The sequence below is a fragment of the Aspergillus novofumigatus genome, assembly GCF_002847465.1.
Source record: "Aspergillus novofumigatus IBT 16806 chromosome Unknown P174scaffold_10, whole genome shotgun sequence".
In the NCBI taxonomy this organism is placed as follows: domain Eukaryota; kingdom Fungi; phylum Ascomycota; class Eurotiomycetes; order Eurotiales; family Aspergillaceae; genus Aspergillus; species Aspergillus novofumigatus.
This window is the reverse complement of record NW_020194283.1, coordinates 442,283-460,473: the sequence shown is the minus strand read 5'-3', so window position 1 is coordinate 460,473 and position 18,191 is coordinate 442,283. Positions and strand designations below refer to the sequence as shown.

Below are 18,191 nucleotides of genomic sequence, written 5' to 3'. Positions count from 1 at the left end.
CATTGCACTTTGAAATGTCCTAGGAATACTCCACCCTAAACTTCTATTGGTGAGGGTGTCAAAGTAGCAACATATTATATGGAGGATCCTACATTCCCTGAATACTGCTAAGGTTTCAGAGGACTGAAGGATGCTGGTTGCGCACTGCTTGATTGGTATTAGGGCTTAGGCTGAATGCGTGATATTATCCTGCTATGGGTTGTCTCCTGAATCTGGTTTTCCCCAAATCCTAGTGTGAATGCAGGGACTATAATATACTAATTGTTCATCATAGCTCTATTTCATAAGTGGTTGTAAATCTACCGCACTAGACATGAGCTAAAGTAGATGTACTTTAGGTCATGAGCATGGCCATGGAATGTAGAAGACTGGAATGTATGGACACATAGCTTTTGAGCTCTAAGCCTTTTAGTTGTGTTTGCTGTTGGTAAGATAGCTAGAATAGCTATTGGATATATGTACAGCTACCATCCTAGCATACCTAAGCCTTAAGTAAGGTTCTAAGCGCATTTTAAGTGCCAATGGACTGTTTGTCGCACTATGTCTCATACATTATAGATAACGCAGAATGCCCTGAGGAGAAGTATCTTAAAGCACAATGGCAACTCTTATATCTTGATACACAGTCCTTATTAATACTGTTCTTTTCAGATGCTTGTCTTGCTGCTTTAAATGGTCTCCTTAACAGAGAAGGGCTAGTATATAGCCACCTGTAAGTGGTGACTTGCGCTCTATAATTACCAGAAGCCTAATTAAGAGAATGCAGTGATATCTTGAGGAGATTTGACCTATTACTATTTATAACACCGATCATGAAGTCGAGTCTCTGAAATCATACCTATAGAATAATCATCCAGTAATCTGTTCAGAAATCAGCATTTCCCGCCTAGTTATTGGCGTCATAATCCTTAATATGCAACATAGCCTTCCGGTGCGCGCTTCTTTCCATCCAAGCGATGTCCCAGAAAATTTATAGAACGCCTTCGCATTCTCGACATCAGAAGGCTGCATCTGAGGAGGAAACTAAACTCGTACCCCATCACCGAGAGCGGATTCCGAGGACCAATCTGCACCGTGTACACGTCTGTTTCGTCCTCCATCTCCTGTGCAAACTCATGCCGCAGCCCAAGACATGACCCAGCTCATGCAAAAAGATATTCTTCAGGTACGGAATGGTCCCAGGCCGGAACGTGCCATTGTATACGTTGAGCACACTCAGATCTACCTCGTTGGGGAAGGATGCGTCGGCGAGAACTCCGCCCTGATTGCCTGCGAAGGAGAGGACGACGACGGCGTCTTCGAGATCGGATACCCATTTGAGCTGCACACTGAGGTCAAGGGCGATCCAGTCTTCAGCTGCTTGGTTCCAGGCCGCGGCTGCGAGGAATGCCCATTCTGGTTTTGGGTAGCCGTGTTTGAAGACTGCCAAATTGACGGTTTTGGAAGGGCCGGTTTTCCAGCGGGGGATGACCTTTCCAAGGCCGACTTGGAGTGTCGCTTTGTGAGCACTGTCTTTGAAAGCGGCTGCCATGGGCTTCTGCGTTGAACGTGTATATTTCGTGGGTGTGGTTGGTGAGCTAGGCGTGGGTTGCAAGTTTTCTAGTTTGAGAGCGTCGACGCCATTTGGGCCAAGGGTCTTGAGTGCTTCTGCACCGACAGCTCCTTTCAGTGCCTGGAAGAAGCTCGCCCTGGAAGGGTCGATGGTAGTACGTTGATCGAGCTGATGTATGGTTCGAGTGTCTGTTGAAGTTCCTCACTTGGGTTTTTCTGTAGATTCCAGTTTGGGATAATGGAGATTTAGTTGTGGCTAACTATTTGGATCAAAGGAGCTCTTTTTAAATCCTGGATTTAGATGCTATAGTCTCATAGTTATGGAGCAAACAGCTACATATAAGGTGCTTCCGTCGGAATGCTCCCACAAGACTCAACGTTGTGAGTAAATTATACATAACCCATCAAGGGACAAACAAATCTAGTGTTACTCCGAAATGTTTCGCAAGGGACCAACAGATTGATCATTAAGTAACATTTAAGCTAGCAGTGGCAACTGCTTGTTTAGTGATTATCCTTCCCATGGTACAGAAGCAAGCCAGCAGATAACTGGTGTTTGACAGCATAGTGGTACATGAAATGAGATCTAACATGCTAAAAGAAATTATCTGGACATCATGCGCAAAGCCCATGTGATCCTGCTGTTAAACGAGAGAGGACCGGTCTGGTTCAGGTGCTTTCTCACGTGGATCTTCAGAACGAAGTGCGGTGGTAACTGCGGACTCCAGTGGGGCCAGCTTGCTTATCATAGGGTTGATACTGTCTGGAGACCTCCAAGCTATTAGGCCTCACTTACCTGGTATTTGCTTACAACGCGTGGTGGTATTGGCTAAGCATAAAAGTGTGGGCGAAACAGCAGGGAGAGCTATATGCTTTTCCGCCTACTCTCTCTTGCCATTGCTGGTTTTCTTAGAACCCTACTTCTAGTCCAACCTTCTCTTGAAAGTACTACCCATGACTAGATTAGCTTCCATAGAAACATGTAAAGGCCACATAATCGACATAGAAAGTGCTCCTTATCCGCAAATGTTACGCCAGGCTTCCGAACCGTGAATGACATAAAATTAACTCCCGATACCTGAGCCTGTGGGGCCGCGGTTTACCAAGTCAAAGAAGAAACACATCTAGTCAGTCGACTCATATCCCCGCCTGTTGTGTATTTTCCCAATCTGTTAGTTGCTAGAGTTTGAGTAGCCGATCACATTGTCGCTTCTGATTTCTTAGCGATCTAACTAAAAACCGGCCTAAAAAGTCTTTGGCATTGTTAGAAGGAGCCACGCCTCTGTAAGCTTCTCCAGGGATTCCTTCTGACAAGCCTTGGCATCTAGGGAACATACGCGATAGTGAGGGAGGCAGAACACCCAATAATTTTGCAAAAGAGCCCAGTTTCATTCTTAGGTTCGCTCTTGTTCGTTTCGTTGATTTCGTCTAAACGAGATGCTAGCAATCGGAATAATGAACGAGAGCTCCTCAGGACAAAGAGAATATTATCGAAGCCAAGTGGGACCGACATGACGAGAATGATGCAAGTTGGTGTAATTGAGGCTGGATAAGATGTTTTTAAGTCTGTGGATTGTAGAAGGCTGATATGGATGCTTAAGCTCTTAGATAAGGGGGAGGCTTTGCTTAGCATTACGGTGGCTGTGCTTGGATGCCTTGCAAGGCGGACTGTTTCTACAAAAAATATGGGATCATCAGAGCCTCATATAGTACCACAGGCTCTAGAAATCAGGTCTCCCCCTCTGCTCAGCCAGTCTTAAGCCATACAGGAAACGCAGTCAATCCTTGAAGAGTAACTTGTCTCGAAATAGTCTTGTGATGCTTTTAGCATGAGTGTTGATAACATAGGTAAGGACCTGCCGATGAGCTCTCTAGGGGGATTGGGCGCGAAGAACTTAGTAGCCCACAATGAAAGAAAGGTTTAGCTGTTATGAGTTTAAGCGCTGGCCTTCCAGATTCATTACAGTGGCATGGATTGGACCATCTAAGATTCTAAAAGGCTGTGTGTGTTATTCTGATCCCCCTACTCCAGGTTGTTCTGATTCGGCCATGCTATATATAATCACCACAAATCACTCATAACTGCTTCCATGCCTCTATATCTGACTTCCACATGGATATTGGGGTTCCTTAAAACCTGTGACACAGACCTCTCTAGAGAGCTTTTCCGTTACGACAGTGAACGTGGATGGGGCGGGGACAAGGCTCTTACTCTTAAATTGAACAAGCCGATTGACCTTTGTCTAAATTCACGGCGTTTCTATGACAAGGCTGAGACGCTGGGATGAGATAGCCCTCACTACGATCACGCTAATGCATACAAGTGTCTCCAGCCTTGGAGTTATAAAGCATGATTACGCGCCCACACCGAGGTGTAGCAAGGCTGAGGTGCCTACTTGTGAGGCATGCTGCATAGATGGATTAGTGGGCATCCAATACGGGAGTGCCACACCCCGAAAATCTTTGAAAGTACACACTCCGTCTCAACTGTAAACTAGACAGGTGCGGTTTAGTTTGACATGGCGTGGTTCAGTTGGCCAGATGTATATATTGACACCGTCCCCTATTAAGCCCTTCCTCTCCTTAGAGACCAAACGTCTTTCCGTGACTTGGCTAAAATGACGGGTATCCTGTTATCGGTCTTTGCACCAGAATTACCGACATTACCCCTCTCAAACCCGAGTCGTATACAAAGTTCTCCATTTGCAGGGATTGCACTGAACCTTCCGACCCCATCAGGAGGGGACAGCTATTCCAGTGGTCGCAATAACTCAACAACATCAACGGGTAACAGAAACAGGGGACGTATTGATCGTGAACGCGCCGAGCGAATGAGTGCAAGTTCTCGACCATTTGTCATTACAAAACAGTCACACGAGGGTCGCAAAAGTGACCTAGGAAAGGCCTTGGAGCCAATGCTCGGAGATGGCATAAGTGCTTCAGCCCTTCTCTGCTGGGGAGAAAAGCACCGTTGTCACATTACCCCAGTGAATATTGCCAATTCAATGGATGAGGTGGCCGTCTGGCGGGAAATCCAGCGGGCATGGTATACTTACAGAGGGCATTGGAGAAGATATTTGCCTTTCTTTGGCGTTAGCCAGGTGGATATTGTGAAGGTCCGTCCGTCTCACAGCACGGCGTCACTATTGTCAGGGGTACTAGCTGAATTCCAAGGTGTCAATCGCTGGGCTGAGGTCAGAAGGCAACATGCAACCAGTCTTTGTGGGCATGTATACAGAGGAGGATTTGGGTGCCGAAAGAAGACAACTGGAAGAGGTCATTACGAATTACCAACCACAGGACTACCCTTGCAAATACAATCTATCGACAGGTATAGTGGACTGTTTCTCACACTGTGTCTCATACATTATAGACGACGCAGAATGCCCTGAGGAGAAGTATCATGAAGCGCAACGGCGACTCTCACTTCTCGATACGCGGTCCTTATTGACGCTGTTCTTTTCGGACGCTCGTCTTGCTGCTTTAAACGGTCTCCTTAACAGAGAAGGGCTAGTGTATAGCCACCTGTAAGTGGTGACTTGCGCTCTACGGTTACCAGAAGCCTAATTAAGAGAACGCAGTGATATCTTGAGGAGATTTGACGAATGGCATTGCCCTGAATTAAGCGAGCTCCGATTCCGTGGTATAAGAATTCGGGAAGACTGGCAATTTAGTTCACAGCACATTCTCTTACCTCTCGCCGTTACCTTGCTTATTCTCCTGGTCGTCGTTGCCAAACTTACTTTTGGGGACTGGGCGACGGCATGGAACGTCGGCTGCTTCTTTGTTGCGTTGGCAACGCTGCTATGGATGTGGGCTGACTATTCTGTCAGACAGTCTGCCTAAGGCAATTACATCTAACCACAAGGCTCCTGAGAATACGAAAAGAGAGGAGCAGAATACAAAGAAATATCTTGCCATTATGCTAAGAACTTCACTAAGAATGTTATGACTGGATACTATCAACATAACGACTCGACAGAGCGAGCGAAAGTTAGAAACAATGGTAACCAACGTGTACTCCACGCTTTTGCATTCGCCTTAACCCCCTAAGTCATCTACAAGAGCCCAATTGCAGCGGCAGCGACAGCCACAACAGCAGCCTGGCCAAGTCCCGTATTCCCCGAAGCAGCGTTCACAGCGACAGCGCCATCATTCCCCGCCGTCTCCGTCGCTGTAGACCCTGCCTGCGTTGTATCAGACACTGTCTGCGTCGCTCTAGACGCCGTCAACTTCTCCGCGCCGGCGGTCACCAAAACAGGCGTATACCAAATATCGCCAGAGTGAAGGGTAACCGTCGCCGAGGACGAGGTGACGGTTTTTCTTCCGAGTGCCGAGACTTCCACTTTGGCGGACAGTGTGCATGTGGCCAACTCGGTGGATGAGGTGATGTCGCAGTCTTGTACTACAGTGTGGGTTTCCTCGACTCCACCCGCCGAGGCTGAGTAGACTGCGCTGACGCTGTAGGTGGATGGGCCCTGGGTAATGGTGAAAGGGCTGCAGAGGGCGCAGTGATCTCCGGGAGGATATATGTTTCCCTCGCACTTGATAGCGAGAGTGGTGGCGACAACATTGGCATCGACGACGCTGGCCTCCACGGCGTGCAGCGGAAGGGTCGTGGGGCCCGGTTGGAACACTTGGACATCGGTTGCCTTCACGGAAACAACGGCAGCCAGAGCCGCGAGGAGGATAAAAGCGGAGTGCATCTGGGGCAGTTTGACTGAGCAGGGTGTGGAAGATTTCCTGGGGCAGGCAGGAATGAATGCTAAACTCCTCTGCCCAATCCGTTCGTCTTATATGTGGGATGTGAGATACCAGAAATTGTTCTGCCTTGCAATGACAGGGACAATCCCTGATGACAGCACATTGTGTAACATTGCGATCCGACGCGATCTCCCATGTCGATTGGATTTTTCCTTCGCTTGTCACGTCTCACTTCAATATCTAGCATGCTAGAATCGAGGATTCCATGTCGCTTGGCCAGTTTTTATCCCCATGAAGAACTGACTGCGCCACTGCGAGGCTCGCACGATAGAGTACGCAGTCAGTGGCCGATTGGTGGGCGTTGGTCCGATCTGCAGACGCTGAGAATATCGTCTGTCTGTGTTACAGGGATGACGAGACTCTGGAGGGGAAAATCCAGACGAGGGGCTTTAAGGATAATGACGGCAAAGAAATACGAGACAATCTATCATTGTGTCAGTCATTTTACCAACCCAGTTGTACATATCGACAGCACATTGTAATCCTTGTCATTCAATGGCCTATTCCGGGCGAAACTATCATGCTCGTATTTCAGCATGCCAGCTCGGTTGCCCACGACTTCGTATATTCTGTTCGCGATTGTGCGCAAGCAGGAGGTTCAATCCTTATACAATAGTCACGGTATTCCCTTGTATAATTCCAGAATTAGTGTCCATACCGACGTGTACTGACGTCACCATGGGTTCTTCGGAGCCTGGAATGGTTACGAGTTGTTGCCTATGTGATTGGTAGTCTTGAAGAACCTTCCGGAATTTCTCAGGTAGGAACCGGATAAATGAGTAGGGCTCGTTGCCGAAGTACGTAAACGGCCCTACATCAATATGTGGTTGACGGGAGGGAATAGGGAGCTTACCATGGTGCCAACACCGCCATGTCTGAGACTCTGAGAGATAAGGGCTATCGTATGAGGCACGCTCCGTTGACAGGCTCGCAATCGGCACTGTCAGACCCTGCAGGAAGTCTATCAGTTTGACCGCTGCTGTCTTCGTCATCGGTGAGTTTTGTCATGCTAGTACCCTGGACCTCTGCCCTTCTGCGTCGGCCACCTGATGACGACCGCGGACTTTTGGGCCGGGTATTTTCTTCGCTGTCGATAGCCAGGTGCCGAAAATTAATTGACTGATTAGCGAATGGAAGCTTCAAGGGGAGATCTCGGACAGAGCCTCGCTGTCTCTCCAGTGGACGATAAACCGAGCAAGTGGACCTTGCCACGAGCTCGTTTTCGTGGAGCAGTCGATATCTATTGGCCTAGCGTAGCAAGAATCTCACCCATTTCTCCAACCGAAACCGCCCTGATAACGCCAAGGATGAATGTTGAGGGTGAATCCGTGGACGAGGGAATGCGCAAGTGGCTCCTTGGCGCAGCCATGAAGGATAGAATGCAAGACGGGATGTAGGCGTGGTACAGAATATAAAATGAAGCTGTCAGTACTCTGAGTGGTATGCATGATATGTGTCAGTTGTATTTCTTATAACGCTATTTGAACTTTCCCACTGATCCGAACACAAACGAAAGAATCTGGTAGAAGGCGTTAAATACTTTGTTGTATATCACCAGTTGCGTTACTCTCTACCACCAGGCTGATGCTTCCCTTGGCCGTCTTAAGTACGAATAACGGTGCGTGTTTGATTACCATCACTGAGCGGTGCAAATGACACCGTTGCATATTGACGACCATGTTGTAGCGTAGGACTCAGGGGTCAAATTTAACACCGCGAGCCGGGGCCTCTAGTTCGACGGGAGCAAGCGGAAGTCCGAGTTTCCCGACTTGTTCTAAACCCTTAACCCCAAGGACACAATCGAAGTTGCTCGTCTGGCAAGGGCACGGCCGCACGATTGCTTGGATTGCGACCCTTGAACAATGCAATGCATATCCCCCTCGTGTTCTTCTCCGGTATGGATGCTGTCTTACCTCCTCTTTTCTTTCATTTTCCGATTTAGGGTTCCCCGCCTAGCGAGCAATCTGGGCCACCGTTACAGTCCCCAGGCCCCTCCCGTCCATGCCAAGTAAGGATGTCTCACTCCAGTGCACCACACATTTTGGTACAGATTAAATTCCGTAGAGGACAGATCTAGAATCCAGTCAACTTCAAGTTGATAAATGTGGGCAATAGTCCAAACCAGAACTGCCTTTATACTTGATCGCGGTCCCTCGATCGCTAAGTGATTCATGGCGCGGAGTTTCAGCGGACTGCGTGTTCGTAAGGGCCTAATGTCATCATACACAACAAGGCTTCTGCTCTCACTCTCACTGCGATGAGAAGACTTTTCTCAGGGTGCATAACTCGAGCCGAACAAGGCCGCCTTTGTCCAGGGTGTCGCAATTGGCACCGGGGACTTTCCCATTTGCATCGAATAATGCATGAAGGCGCACGCCAAGCCTGACTCAATTACATTCGGTCAAGGCTGATGCCCAGTGACCCGCTGCGATATATTGCTGAGCCAACCAATACCCATGAATAGTGTGGATTGGAGTGGCAATGCCTCTAATCGGTAAATGTGCAATCCAATCGCACATTAATCTTCCGAGTAGATGGAAACAGGTATTTGCCAAATTGCCAGTGCGCAATCGTGCATCGTGCCGCGGACATTGCAGTTCACGTGTCTCTAGATGCAAACATAAGGTACTGGAAGTATACTGACCAGCCAAAGTCAACTCTTGGCCGTCATACTGCTGGCAGAAGATGGAATCTCTTACCTCATTACTCATGTCAGCTATGTCCTCGAACATGAGTGCCAAGGCCTTGTGCTTGGGGCTTATATTCTGTGCTCACCTCAGCAAGGTCTAGTGCCATGCGTAGAGGGAAGAAGGCTCTAAATCTCTCGTACAGCAATAGCCCATGCGTCGCCTTGTTTGCGTAACATCCCCTCGTTGCAGTGCTCTCATCCTGCAGTAATTTCCAGGAATGTGGATCCAAGCAGCAAGACCAACCGGTCCCGCCTTTTGAAGCTCAGGTATCTCGAACAATCGGGCGTTCCGAGCCGCCAGTGGGAGAAGGCACGGCAGCGAAAGAGGGGGATGTTTAAGCGTGGCCTGATTATGGATATTTATAACCGGCTCGACCATTCAAAGGGTCCATATTCATATCAGTATACAGTGTAAATATTCACGCTTGTAGAGAGAGCGAGTGGAAGGAGAGACTTAATATCTAGGACCTGCTCAATTATATCTTCAGAGCGAGGCTGCCATCTAGGGAGTGATGGTTTAGTATAATTAGGAGATTTGCGTGAATATCATAAAGTGATCCACTATCTTTTGATCTCGATATTAAAGGTCATAAAAATGCCACGAATTATCTTACTCCACCATCTGGGAATATTCCACCCATATCAAGGATCCACTATTGACACCATCACCTCATCTTTGTTTTCCCATATTCACCTTGCTCTCTAAGCGAGAATTTAGCCTCATCTGCCTCATATGCACCAGTTATAAATACTCCCTTCTCACCTCACTACGTCTCTCCCATCCCTCTATCCCACTTCTCACTATCAAGCTTCTCTAAGCCAATTTAACATTCTCCCACCTCTCAAACATCACTTCCGTTTTACAACAACAGCTAAGATGGTCGCTATCAAGAATCTCTTCAGTGCCCTCGTGGCCACCGCCCTCATCACCAGCACCAGCGCCCTTCCAGTCCCCAACACCGTCAAAGACGTCGTGCATAACCTCAACGCCGCAGCAAACAAGTACACCAACCTGGACAACGCAGTCAAGGCCTTCGATGGACACCCTGCTCAGTACACCGCCATTACCAAGAAGGAGGCTGCTGTTGAAGCATCTCTTCATCGCGCCATTGACGCCGCTCATGCCACCGCTCCTCTTTCCGACGAAGACAGCAAGTTTATCATGCAGGCGCTTGCGAAGCCTTACCCCACGTTCATGGGTGATCTGCTTGCTGATATCGTTGCCAAGGTGAGTTACTTCATTGCGCTAGATAATGTACATGACGGGAGAGACTAATGTCCGAACAGGAACCTCAGGTTAACCAGATTGGCAAGAGCGGCGATATGCTGCGCATTCTCAAGAACCTGAGTGTTCTCTCTTCCGAGCTTCCTGATGCTCTTGAGAAGATCGTGGATGCTAAGGATGCGGAGGAGATTGACGGTGGAGAGAAGTGGGTTCAGGCATTGTTTGCTGATGCTATCAAGGCTTACTCTCAGTGAGCGGTTTATGTGACATGGTTTGACGTGACATGATAATGTACTTTGGAATTTTAATCACCGGAGTTAGGACGATGACTGTTCATGACCAGCTGCAGTTGAAGTCAAGACTGCTTTGAATAAAATCTATTGGTTTATGGCAATTTAATCCTGTTAACAGTGTATATTTCTTTTAATACGCTAGTCCCACAACTCCATAAATAAAAGCTAAAAAGTCACTTTGAACATCGGATACGTCCGAATCCTCTTCCCATAGTAATAAAACACCACAGGGAGCGGCAACATCGCCAACGCAATGAACCCCAGCATCGAATTCCCCCATCCCACCCCTAGCCTTCCATACATGGCCGGCCCCGCCAGCGGCAAAAACGCCCCTATCAACGATCGAACCACCGTCATCGAAGCCGTCACAGACGCAGCATACTCACTAAATGCATCGACTAGATACGTCTGGATAGGCAGGAAGGACGCTAGCATGCCGAATCCCACCAATCCAGTCCCTACGATAGGCATCATCCAGTGAAGCTGTTTCTCGGCGGACCAGCCGTACCAGAACAGTCCGATCGGGATAAAAAGGCTCCCCGGGATGAGCGGAGGCATGCGAAATTCAGGCTCGCGTACGCCGTTGTTGCGTTTCGTCAGGTAGATGAGGATTTTGTCGGAGATGGTGCCGAAGATGAGGAGGCCGATGAGGGAGCCGACGCCGATGCCGAGGTAGGTGAGGCCGGCGGCGCCTTGGGAGAAGTGGTAGGTGGTTTGGTAGACGGAGGGCATGGTTGTGAAGAGGAGGTAGAGATAGCCGTAGACGATTCCTAGTCCAGTCAGTGAGTGAGTCTGCGTGTGGGTGTGTGTACGTACCGAGGTAGACAGAGAAGATCGCCACGATGGGAGAGAGAAAAAGCATTTTTGTTGGTCGGACAATTGCCCTGATGAAGTTGTCTCTGGCGCCGATATTCGGAGCGAGTTTAGATCGCAGCCTCATGTTACCCGTCTCCTTTTTGAGCTGGTCAACGCGTCGTTGTAGAAGAACCGGCTCGTAACTTTCGGTTTGAAAGACGAGCGAGAATGCAAAGACCGCACCCGCCTTGACAACGTCAGCTGATGCTTTCTCCTATATCAGGGAGATACTGACTGCCATGGAAATGACCCAGAATATCCACCTCCACCCAACAGCTTCAGCCAGATATCCCCCAGCAATAGGACCAATCACCGGTCCCATCAATGGACCCATTGAATAGATTGACATGGCCGCACCTCTTTCCTCTGGGACAAATAGGTCCGCAATTGAACCAGCACCCAGTGTAAGCGGACAACTTCCCGCTATTCCAGCGAAAAGCCGGAAAGCTAGTAAGGAACTGATGTTTGGAGCAACTGCACAGGCTATATTCCAAACGATAAAGAAGGCGTTGCAAGCTTGATAGACCCGAAGACGACCATAGATCTCGGATACGGGTGCAAGTGCCAGCGGCCCAACAGCGAATCCAACGAGGTAGATCGATACAACAAAGCTGGCCAACGACTCGCTGGTGACATTGAAGCTCTCGATGACCAATCCTTCGGCGGGTGCTACCGTCGAGGAAGCCAACGGGGTAAGGAAAGTGAGGAAAGCAACGCTTGTCACATTCAGCCATTTCCGCTTCTTTTGCCAGTTGACTGGCCTGGCAGGGTCATCGGGCCCATCCCAGTCGACTGTATGGGAGGTGACATGCTCTGTTATAAAGCAATCTGATGTTGGATTTTCGAGTTGCACAACCAGCCTCTTTTCGAGATCCGAAGAACTGGTTGGCTTCTCACTCTTCATTGCCACAGCTCTTGTTGAGTGCAACTCTGTGGTCGGTTAGTGCATTCTCACTGTCTCTATTAGTATACGCAGCCGAGGTCTTTTCGGATAAGTGACAAGATGAGGGTGGGTCAATCTGCGGGAACCAGCACAAAAGGTCCACAATGAAGAGAATTCTGGAAAGTCATACAGGTGTGTTCTTTAGATTGTAGCGAACACAGAAAACAAGACGAACATCTCATCGATCCTATGATGACCACTGCAAATCTTTTCCCATTGTTGACCACCTTCCCCTCCCCCGCCTTTTCCCCAATGCACAACCAACCGACACCCACCTCGATGAGAGGCACTACTCGCCTTGGTATCCAATCTACACAAAGTCATTGGTCCCAGGTCAAGTCTTGTCAGGATTAAAATGCGCACAATTTATTATCAGGCTTGTGCGCACTTTGTCTCCAATATGGGCGGGGGGGTGTCCGATGCGTCGATGCCGGTTATCCGGTCGGTGTCGGCAGTCAGCAGAGCATCGTGGCCGATTAGGAATGAAGTAAGAAGGTTTTAATGGCTAGATAGAGTAGTTCATTCGATGTCATATCTAGATACATTTGTCTGACGAGGTGGAATCTCAACCCCCGATCGGCCCTCCTATAAAGGACACCTTTCATCGACATATATAAACCAGGTGAAGCCACCGTTCACAATGTGACGTTTTAATCGAAACACCGTTTGCATGCCAGGTGTCCAATTAGGAGGCCGATTTGGCTTCAGTTCAGCGTTGACTGGGGCTTGAAGCCGTCAGGATAAACATATGTTGAGAGTCCGATCAGACCCCGCAGACGACAGACCATGTGTTAGACGCACACTCTGCTGAAGGTGATGATTGCACATAGTCCTAGACAGTCGAGATATGTAGGTTGATTCTTGGCTCACAGTTCCACTAGTTGACATATCTTGGAAGACCCATACAAGTCAAGAATCGGGACTCTGGTTAAGAAGGCGTGTCCTCCGTACCCTATAAATGAGACAGTGACATCTGAGCTATACCATTTGAAGTTAGACTGCGCTCCCTTATCTGAAGAAGATGATTGGTTCATAGCTGATAACCCAAAATAGAAGAATTTTCTGCCGAATATTGCTTAACCCCGCGTGTTTCACCGCCCCGCATAGAGAAAAATTTCCCCTCGAGTCACCGCGTTGCAACCTTCTCGCTGCTGGGTACCAGCAGTCATCAGCTGTGCTCCGGGCAATTGGTCTAAGAGGCTAGTCAATCCAATTTTCTCTTGCATCCCACATCTCGTCATCATTCAATAGTGACAGTCTCAACCGGTACCATTCCGTCAAAACCCGTCACAATGGCTGAAGAACAGATTCCGTCGGCCACGTTCGACACGATCCTTACTCTTGATTTCGGATCGCAATACGTGAGTTAAGCCTTGCAGCACACACGAGGACCTCTGCTGATAGATTAGACCCATCTCATTACCAGAAGACTGCGTGAGATCGGAGTGTACAGTGAGATGCTGCCATGCACTCAGAAGCTGGCCGAGCTTCCATTCAAGCCCAAGGGAATTGTGAGTCATACTTGGGTCTGCTGCGCGAGATAGACGGTCACTAACAAAGGCTTTTCAAGATCCTTTCTGGCGGCCCCTACAGTGTATATGAGGACGGTATGCGACACAATGCGAACTACATGACGAATTTAACCTAACGACGATTAGGTGCCCCCACGCTGACCCTGCGGTCTTCGAACTCGGTGTTCCCGTTCTTGGAATCTGCTACGGTCTTCAGGAAATTGCCTACCGACTTGGAAAGGATAATGTTGTCGCCGGTACTGCTCGCGAATACGGCCACGCCGACCTGGACGCCAAGAGACTCGACAACCAGGGACACGTCGACAAGCTGTTCGCTGGCCTGGAGGAGCAGGTCAAGGTATGGATGAGTCACGGTGACAAGCTTGTCAAATTGCCCGAGGGCTTCCACACCATCGCGACTACCGCAAACTCCGAGTATGCCGGTATCGCACACGAGACCAAGCCTGTTTATGGTAATTCCCCCTGACGGCGCGCAACCCTTCAACAAGATATTAATGAAGTCATAGGCATTCAGTTCCACCCCGAAGTCACAGTATGATCCTTTCGCTCGATAGTCGCCAAGGTGAATGAATGTCTAACAAAGCGCAGCACACGCCCGATGGAGGCAAGCTCCTCCGCAACTTCGCCGTCGACATCTGTGGAGCCAACCCCAACTGGACCATGTCCAAGTTCGTCGACCAGGAAATCCTTCGCATTCGGAAGCTGGTTGGTGAGACCGATCACGTTCTCGGTGCCGTTAGTGGTGGTGTCGACTCCACCGTTGCCGCCAAGCTCATGAAGGAAGCTATCGGTGACCGTTTCCACGCAGTTCTTGTCAATAACGGATGCATGCGTTTGAACGAGTGCGAGACCGTCGCTGAGACCCTGAACAAGCACCTCGGTATCAACCTGACTGTCGTTGATGCCTGCAAGCGCTTTTTGGATGGTCTCAAGGGTGTCACTGATCCTGAGAAGAAGCGCATGTTCATCGGTGCTACCTTCATTGACGTCTTTGAGGAGGAGGCGGAGAAGATTGAGGCCTTGGCCGAGCACTCTGGTGCCAAGGTCAAGTGGTTCCTCCAGGGTACTCTGTACCCCGATGTGATTGAGAGTATCTCATTCAAGGGTCCTTCCGCCACCATCAAGGTTTGCTTGCCCCGTTTATTTTGGGGAGACTGTTACTCATATATTTCTCTAGACACATCACAATGTCGGTGCACTGCCTAGTAAGTTCTACTACCATTTTAATCGTTAAGACATCAGTTACTAATTTGTTACAGAGCGTATGATCGAGGGACAAGGAATGAAGCTCATCGAGCCCCTCCGCGAGCTCTTCAAGGACGAGGTTCGCCAGCTTGGAAGAGAGCTGGGCATTGCCCACGAGCTTGTTATGAGAGTGAGTTCTCCCCCATGGGTATGGTCTTCGAATTGCTGACGATGTCAAAGCATCCTTTCCCGGGCCCTGGTATTGCCATTCGGTAGGTTTCTCCGTTGTTTCAGTAGCCAATTAAATTTTCTCCGGGTCTAATGCAACGGCAGGGTCCTCGGTGAAGTTACCCCCGAGCGCGTCGACATCGCCCGAAAGGCCGATCACATCTTCATCTCCATGATCCGGGAAGCCGGTCTGTATGACAAGATCTCTCAGGCTTACGCTGCCCTCGATCCCAGCAAGGCCGTCGGTGTCATGGTGCGTTTAGTTGCATTCCTTGAATTGGTTTTTACTCTAATCCGTTTGCAGGGTGACAAGCGCGTCTACGCTGAGATCATTATTCTGCGCGCTGTTGAGACCACTGACTGTAAGTTGACATTGGAAATCGATGGAGATTCTGTGCTAAGGTGTATCAGTCATGACCGCTCGTGCCTTCCCCTTTGACAACGAGTTCTTGAGCAAGTGCGCTACTCGCATCATCAACGAGGTCCACGGTGGTAAGTTCCGTCTGCTCGATTACCTGTGCAGATGGGTGCTGACGAGCTGCAGTCTCCCGTGTCCTCTACGACATTTCTAGCAAGCCTCCTGCCACCATTGAAATGGAGTAAATGTTTTCTTGGTATATAGAGCGATACAATCGGATTGGAGTTAGATGGGTTACAAAATTACAAGATTTTCAGACAATTGGATGATCTAGACCACGAGAGAACGAAACGCGATTACAGCGACTAAGCTGCCTTACTACTTCGTCTTTAGCCACTATTTAGAGGCTGAGTATTGCCTGGTCCTGAATACGACACCGAACCTGGAGTTTCCAATCCTCAATGCACCGAATCACCACAATTTCGACTCCTTGGATAAATGATCCAGTTTATCCGACTTTTCCCAACCCTCTATGTGCCCGCTGCGCATGATCCAGTTAAACACCCAGTACAAAGTAAAGCCGTCCTACTCACCAGAAGACCGGAATCATCGCCAAAACGCCCCAACCCTAGTTAAACTGCGCCATCATATGCCCACCTTCACCCAGAGAACTCATAACCATTGCTCAGCCCCTGTCTATAATCTAATACGCGACGATCTGTGAGCCCCACAATCCCGAGGTTCTGAAACTGCTGTAGAGAATCGCTGGAGAGCGAATACTGCATCTCCTGCATCGCCACGGGGAAGGCCGATTGGAGCGGTATACTCTGTTGTGTCGTCGCGTAGCTCACGGGAAGGTCATGCTGCATGTAGAACGCAGGGACGAACGTCCCATTCGTCGCCAGCGGCAGTATAGTCTGGTATGGAGATTCCGTGAAAGCTGCGTCTTCACAGGTATGCGTATGCGACTGCGGATATTCCCGGCCCATGATGGCCGGATGATGGCGTTGGAGATGGTTCGCTAGTGTTTCTCTGCGGGAGAAGCTAAACACAAACCCCAGTGGGTAACATTTAGTCCTCACTCTTCATTCTGCCGTATGGGAGGGGCGTCGTACCTCTTGTGACATGTTCTCTCTGGACAATTGTACAGTTTTGTGCCGGTGTGGGTGCGCCGATGGCGGGCTAGACTTGAGGACTGCGAGGTAAGCGTTAGTTCGTGGGTGTGACCGTGGTGTGGTAGAGTGAGACATACGTCTGAGAAGGCCTTCTCGCAGCCGGCAAAGTCGCAGACGTGTGGGCGTTCGCCGGTGTGCGTGCGGAAGTGGACGGTTAGCGCGCTGCGCTGGACGAAGCTCTTGTTGCAGCCTTTGATAGTGCAGTGGTACGGTCGTTCGTTGGTGTGGATGCGGTGATGTCGGCAGAGGTCGGACTTGCGGTTGAAGGACTGGAGGTTTTTGTGAGTTTTGATATGTGTGGTTGGAGAGAGGGTGATAATGACCTTTCCACAGTGCGCCCAGGGGCACTTGAACTTCCTTAAGCTGGGCACGAGCATCATCGGGGTCATTTCCATGGTCGTAATCTGATTTATCGGAGACAAACTCCTAAGGGGCAAGGGAAAATCAATGGTTAATAAGGATCAGAGCACAGAGGACATCTGTCAGTGGGACGCCGTAGTACTTTTGCTTGTCAACGGGGACGATCGGCGGAAGGATCTGGTCAACAGCCACTACTCCGTATCTGGAGCATGCACGATCACGCCAAGGTATTTTGCACTGTGCAGGGCAAGGCTACAGGAATATAGGGGGTATTCCCGAAATTCCCCATAAGGCGTGCCGGTATCTTATCTCAAGAATGGTCTGGCTGGAGTCACACCGGTATGGTGGCGACTGAAACAGGGGCCAATGGACGCCGGTGCAATTGCAGCCGAAAACAGTATTTCGTTGATCCTTCTACAAGTGCAGGTGCTTTATCCAATGATGGCTTCAGACGCGTGATTGCCTGTATGTTTACAAGACACTGCGCTTTAGAGAGCAATGGACCATGTATACTTCGGTGAGACATAAGGAACTATGTCTATATCCCGTCAATTCGGCCCCTGATGATCCATGTGACAGATAAACCTGGAGAACGATACTCTATGCATCTCTACACTGTCACAGGTCTCCTTTAGGTCAGTCAATCGAGCAGCATGGCAAACTATCAAGCATGGAACCCATGTCGTCCCAGTGGTACAACCAGCGCCACTATATCAGATTCTATGTCGCCAAGAGTGGCAAACAAAGAAAGAACAGTGCTCAATTTTGAACAGGTAGTCAAGGCGACTCATGCTAGGTCATGCGGCTTGACCCATCTGGATATCCGGTGACGTTAAGCGGTCGAGTGTTCGGACTGGTCCATAATGAGGCGGAAAATGATGCATTATGATTTGGGGCGCTGAGAGAACTTGTAAATGTCGATCTTGGAATCTGTCAGTTCCAGCCCGGTCTCTGAGATCCACGCAGGATTTTCCTCATGCGCCTCGTCCCCGTTATGGTATTGGTGTGTACGACCCAATATACCTGACGAAGC

General features: G+C 49.3%; 8 protein-coding genes across 8 annotated transcripts; 3 read left to right on the top strand and 5 right to left on the bottom strand.

The window, feature by feature from the left end:
- Positions 1 to 838: 838 nt before the first annotated feature.
- On the bottom strand, positions 839 to 2,075 carry P174DRAFT_464442 (uncharacterized protein; the record flags this gene model as incomplete). Its single annotated transcript, XM_024830391.1, has 5 exons — positions 839 to 861; positions 921 to 1,023; positions 1,044 to 1,112; positions 1,133 to 1,720; positions 2,028 to 2,075. 5 exons carry the CDS (start codon positions 2,073 to 2,075, stop codon positions 839 to 841), a joined length of 831 nt encoding a protein of 276 aa, XP_024677898.1.
- Positions 2,076 to 4,169: 2,094 nt separating this feature from the next.
- On the top strand, positions 4,170 to 5,135 carry P174DRAFT_435409 (uncharacterized protein; the record flags this gene model as incomplete). Its single annotated transcript, XM_024825932.1, has 4 exons — positions 4,170 to 4,667; positions 4,714 to 4,882; positions 4,925 to 5,078; positions 5,111 to 5,135. The coding sequence occupies 4 exons, from the start codon at positions 4,170 to 4,172 to the stop codon at positions 5,133 to 5,135; spliced, it is 846 nt and encodes a 281-aa protein (XP_024677897.1).
- Positions 5,136 to 5,609: 474 nt separating this feature from the next.
- On the bottom strand, positions 5,610 to 6,257 carry P174DRAFT_379237 (putative GPI anchored cell wall protein; the record flags this gene model as incomplete). The annotated part of the gene is made up of 1 exon (XM_024822894.1): positions 5,610 to 6,257. One exon carries the CDS (start codon positions 6,255 to 6,257, stop codon positions 5,610 to 5,612), a length of 648 nt encoding a protein of 215 aa, XP_024677896.1.
- Positions 6,258 to 6,595: 338 nt separating this feature from the next.
- On the bottom strand, positions 6,596 to 7,307 carry P174DRAFT_425229 (uncharacterized protein; the record flags this gene model as incomplete). The annotated part of the gene is made up of 3 exons (XM_024825270.1): positions 6,596 to 6,739; positions 6,791 to 6,873; positions 6,974 to 7,307. The coding sequence occupies 3 exons, from the start codon at positions 7,305 to 7,307 to the stop codon at positions 6,596 to 6,598; spliced, it is 561 nt and encodes a 186-aa protein (XP_024677895.1).
- A 2,574-nt stretch (positions 7,308 to 9,881) lies between these two features.
- P174DRAFT_425228 (cell wall mannoprotein 1 family protein) lies at positions 9,882 to 10,483 on the top strand (the record flags this gene model as incomplete). Its single annotated transcript, XM_024825269.1, has 2 exons — positions 9,882 to 10,232; positions 10,292 to 10,483. The coding sequence occupies 2 exons, from the start codon at positions 9,882 to 9,884 to the stop codon at positions 10,481 to 10,483; spliced, it is 543 nt and encodes a 180-aa protein (XP_024677894.1).
- Positions 10,484 to 10,687: 204 nt separating this feature from the next.
- P174DRAFT_396916 (MFS transporter) lies at positions 10,688 to 12,460 on the bottom strand (the record flags this gene model as incomplete). Its single annotated transcript, XM_024823763.1, has 3 exons — positions 11,613 to 12,460; positions 11,339 to 11,564; positions 10,688 to 11,292 (listed from the first exon to the last, which is right to left on the bottom strand). The coding sequence occupies exons 1-3, from the start codon at positions 12,279 to 12,281 to the stop codon at positions 10,688 to 10,690; spliced, it is 1,500 nt and encodes a 499-aa protein (XP_024677893.1). The 5' UTR covers positions 12,282 to 12,460.
- Positions 12,461 to 13,612: 1,152 nt separating this feature from the next.
- gua1 (GMP synthase (glutamine-hydrolyzing)) lies at positions 13,613 to 15,868 on the top strand (the record flags this gene model as incomplete). Its single annotated transcript, XM_024830390.1, has 13 exons — positions 13,613 to 13,681; positions 13,730 to 13,831; positions 13,865 to 13,914; positions 13,979 to 14,304; positions 14,359 to 14,384; positions 14,441 to 14,977; positions 15,030 to 15,057; positions 15,112 to 15,227; positions 15,278 to 15,309; positions 15,371 to 15,518; positions 15,570 to 15,627; positions 15,677 to 15,757; positions 15,810 to 15,868. 13 exons carry the CDS (start codon positions 13,613 to 13,615, stop codon positions 15,866 to 15,868), a joined length of 1,632 nt encoding a protein of 543 aa, XP_024677892.1.
- An 85-nt stretch (positions 15,869 to 15,953) lies between these two features.
- Positions 15,954 to 17,315, bottom strand: P174DRAFT_454976 (C2H2-type zinc finger protein). Its single transcript, XM_024829278.1, has 4 exons — positions 17,122 to 17,315; positions 16,876 to 17,067; positions 16,739 to 16,818; positions 15,954 to 16,667 (listed from the first exon to the last, which is right to left on the bottom strand). The coding sequence occupies exons 1-4, from the start codon at positions 17,191 to 17,193 to the stop codon at positions 16,283 to 16,285; spliced, it is 729 nt and encodes a 242-aa protein (XP_024677891.1). The 5' UTR covers positions 17,194 to 17,315; the 3' UTR covers positions 15,954 to 16,282.
- Between the last annotated feature and the right edge of the window lie 876 nt (positions 17,316 to 18,191).

Coding starts and splice junctions, on each gene's coding strand:
- P174DRAFT_454976 (XM_024829278.1), bottom strand. CDS start 17,193: ATGGAAATGACCCCGATGATGCTCGTGCCCAGCTTAAGGAAGTTCAAG. Junction 17,068..17,121: donor CCTGGGCGCACTGTGGAAAG/GTCATTATCACC, acceptor AAAAACCTCCAG/TCCTTCAACCGCAAGTCCGA. Junction 16,819..16,875: donor GCGAGAAGGCCTTCTCAGAC/GTATGTCTCACT, acceptor CTTACCTCGCAG/TCCTCAAGTCTAGCCCGCCA.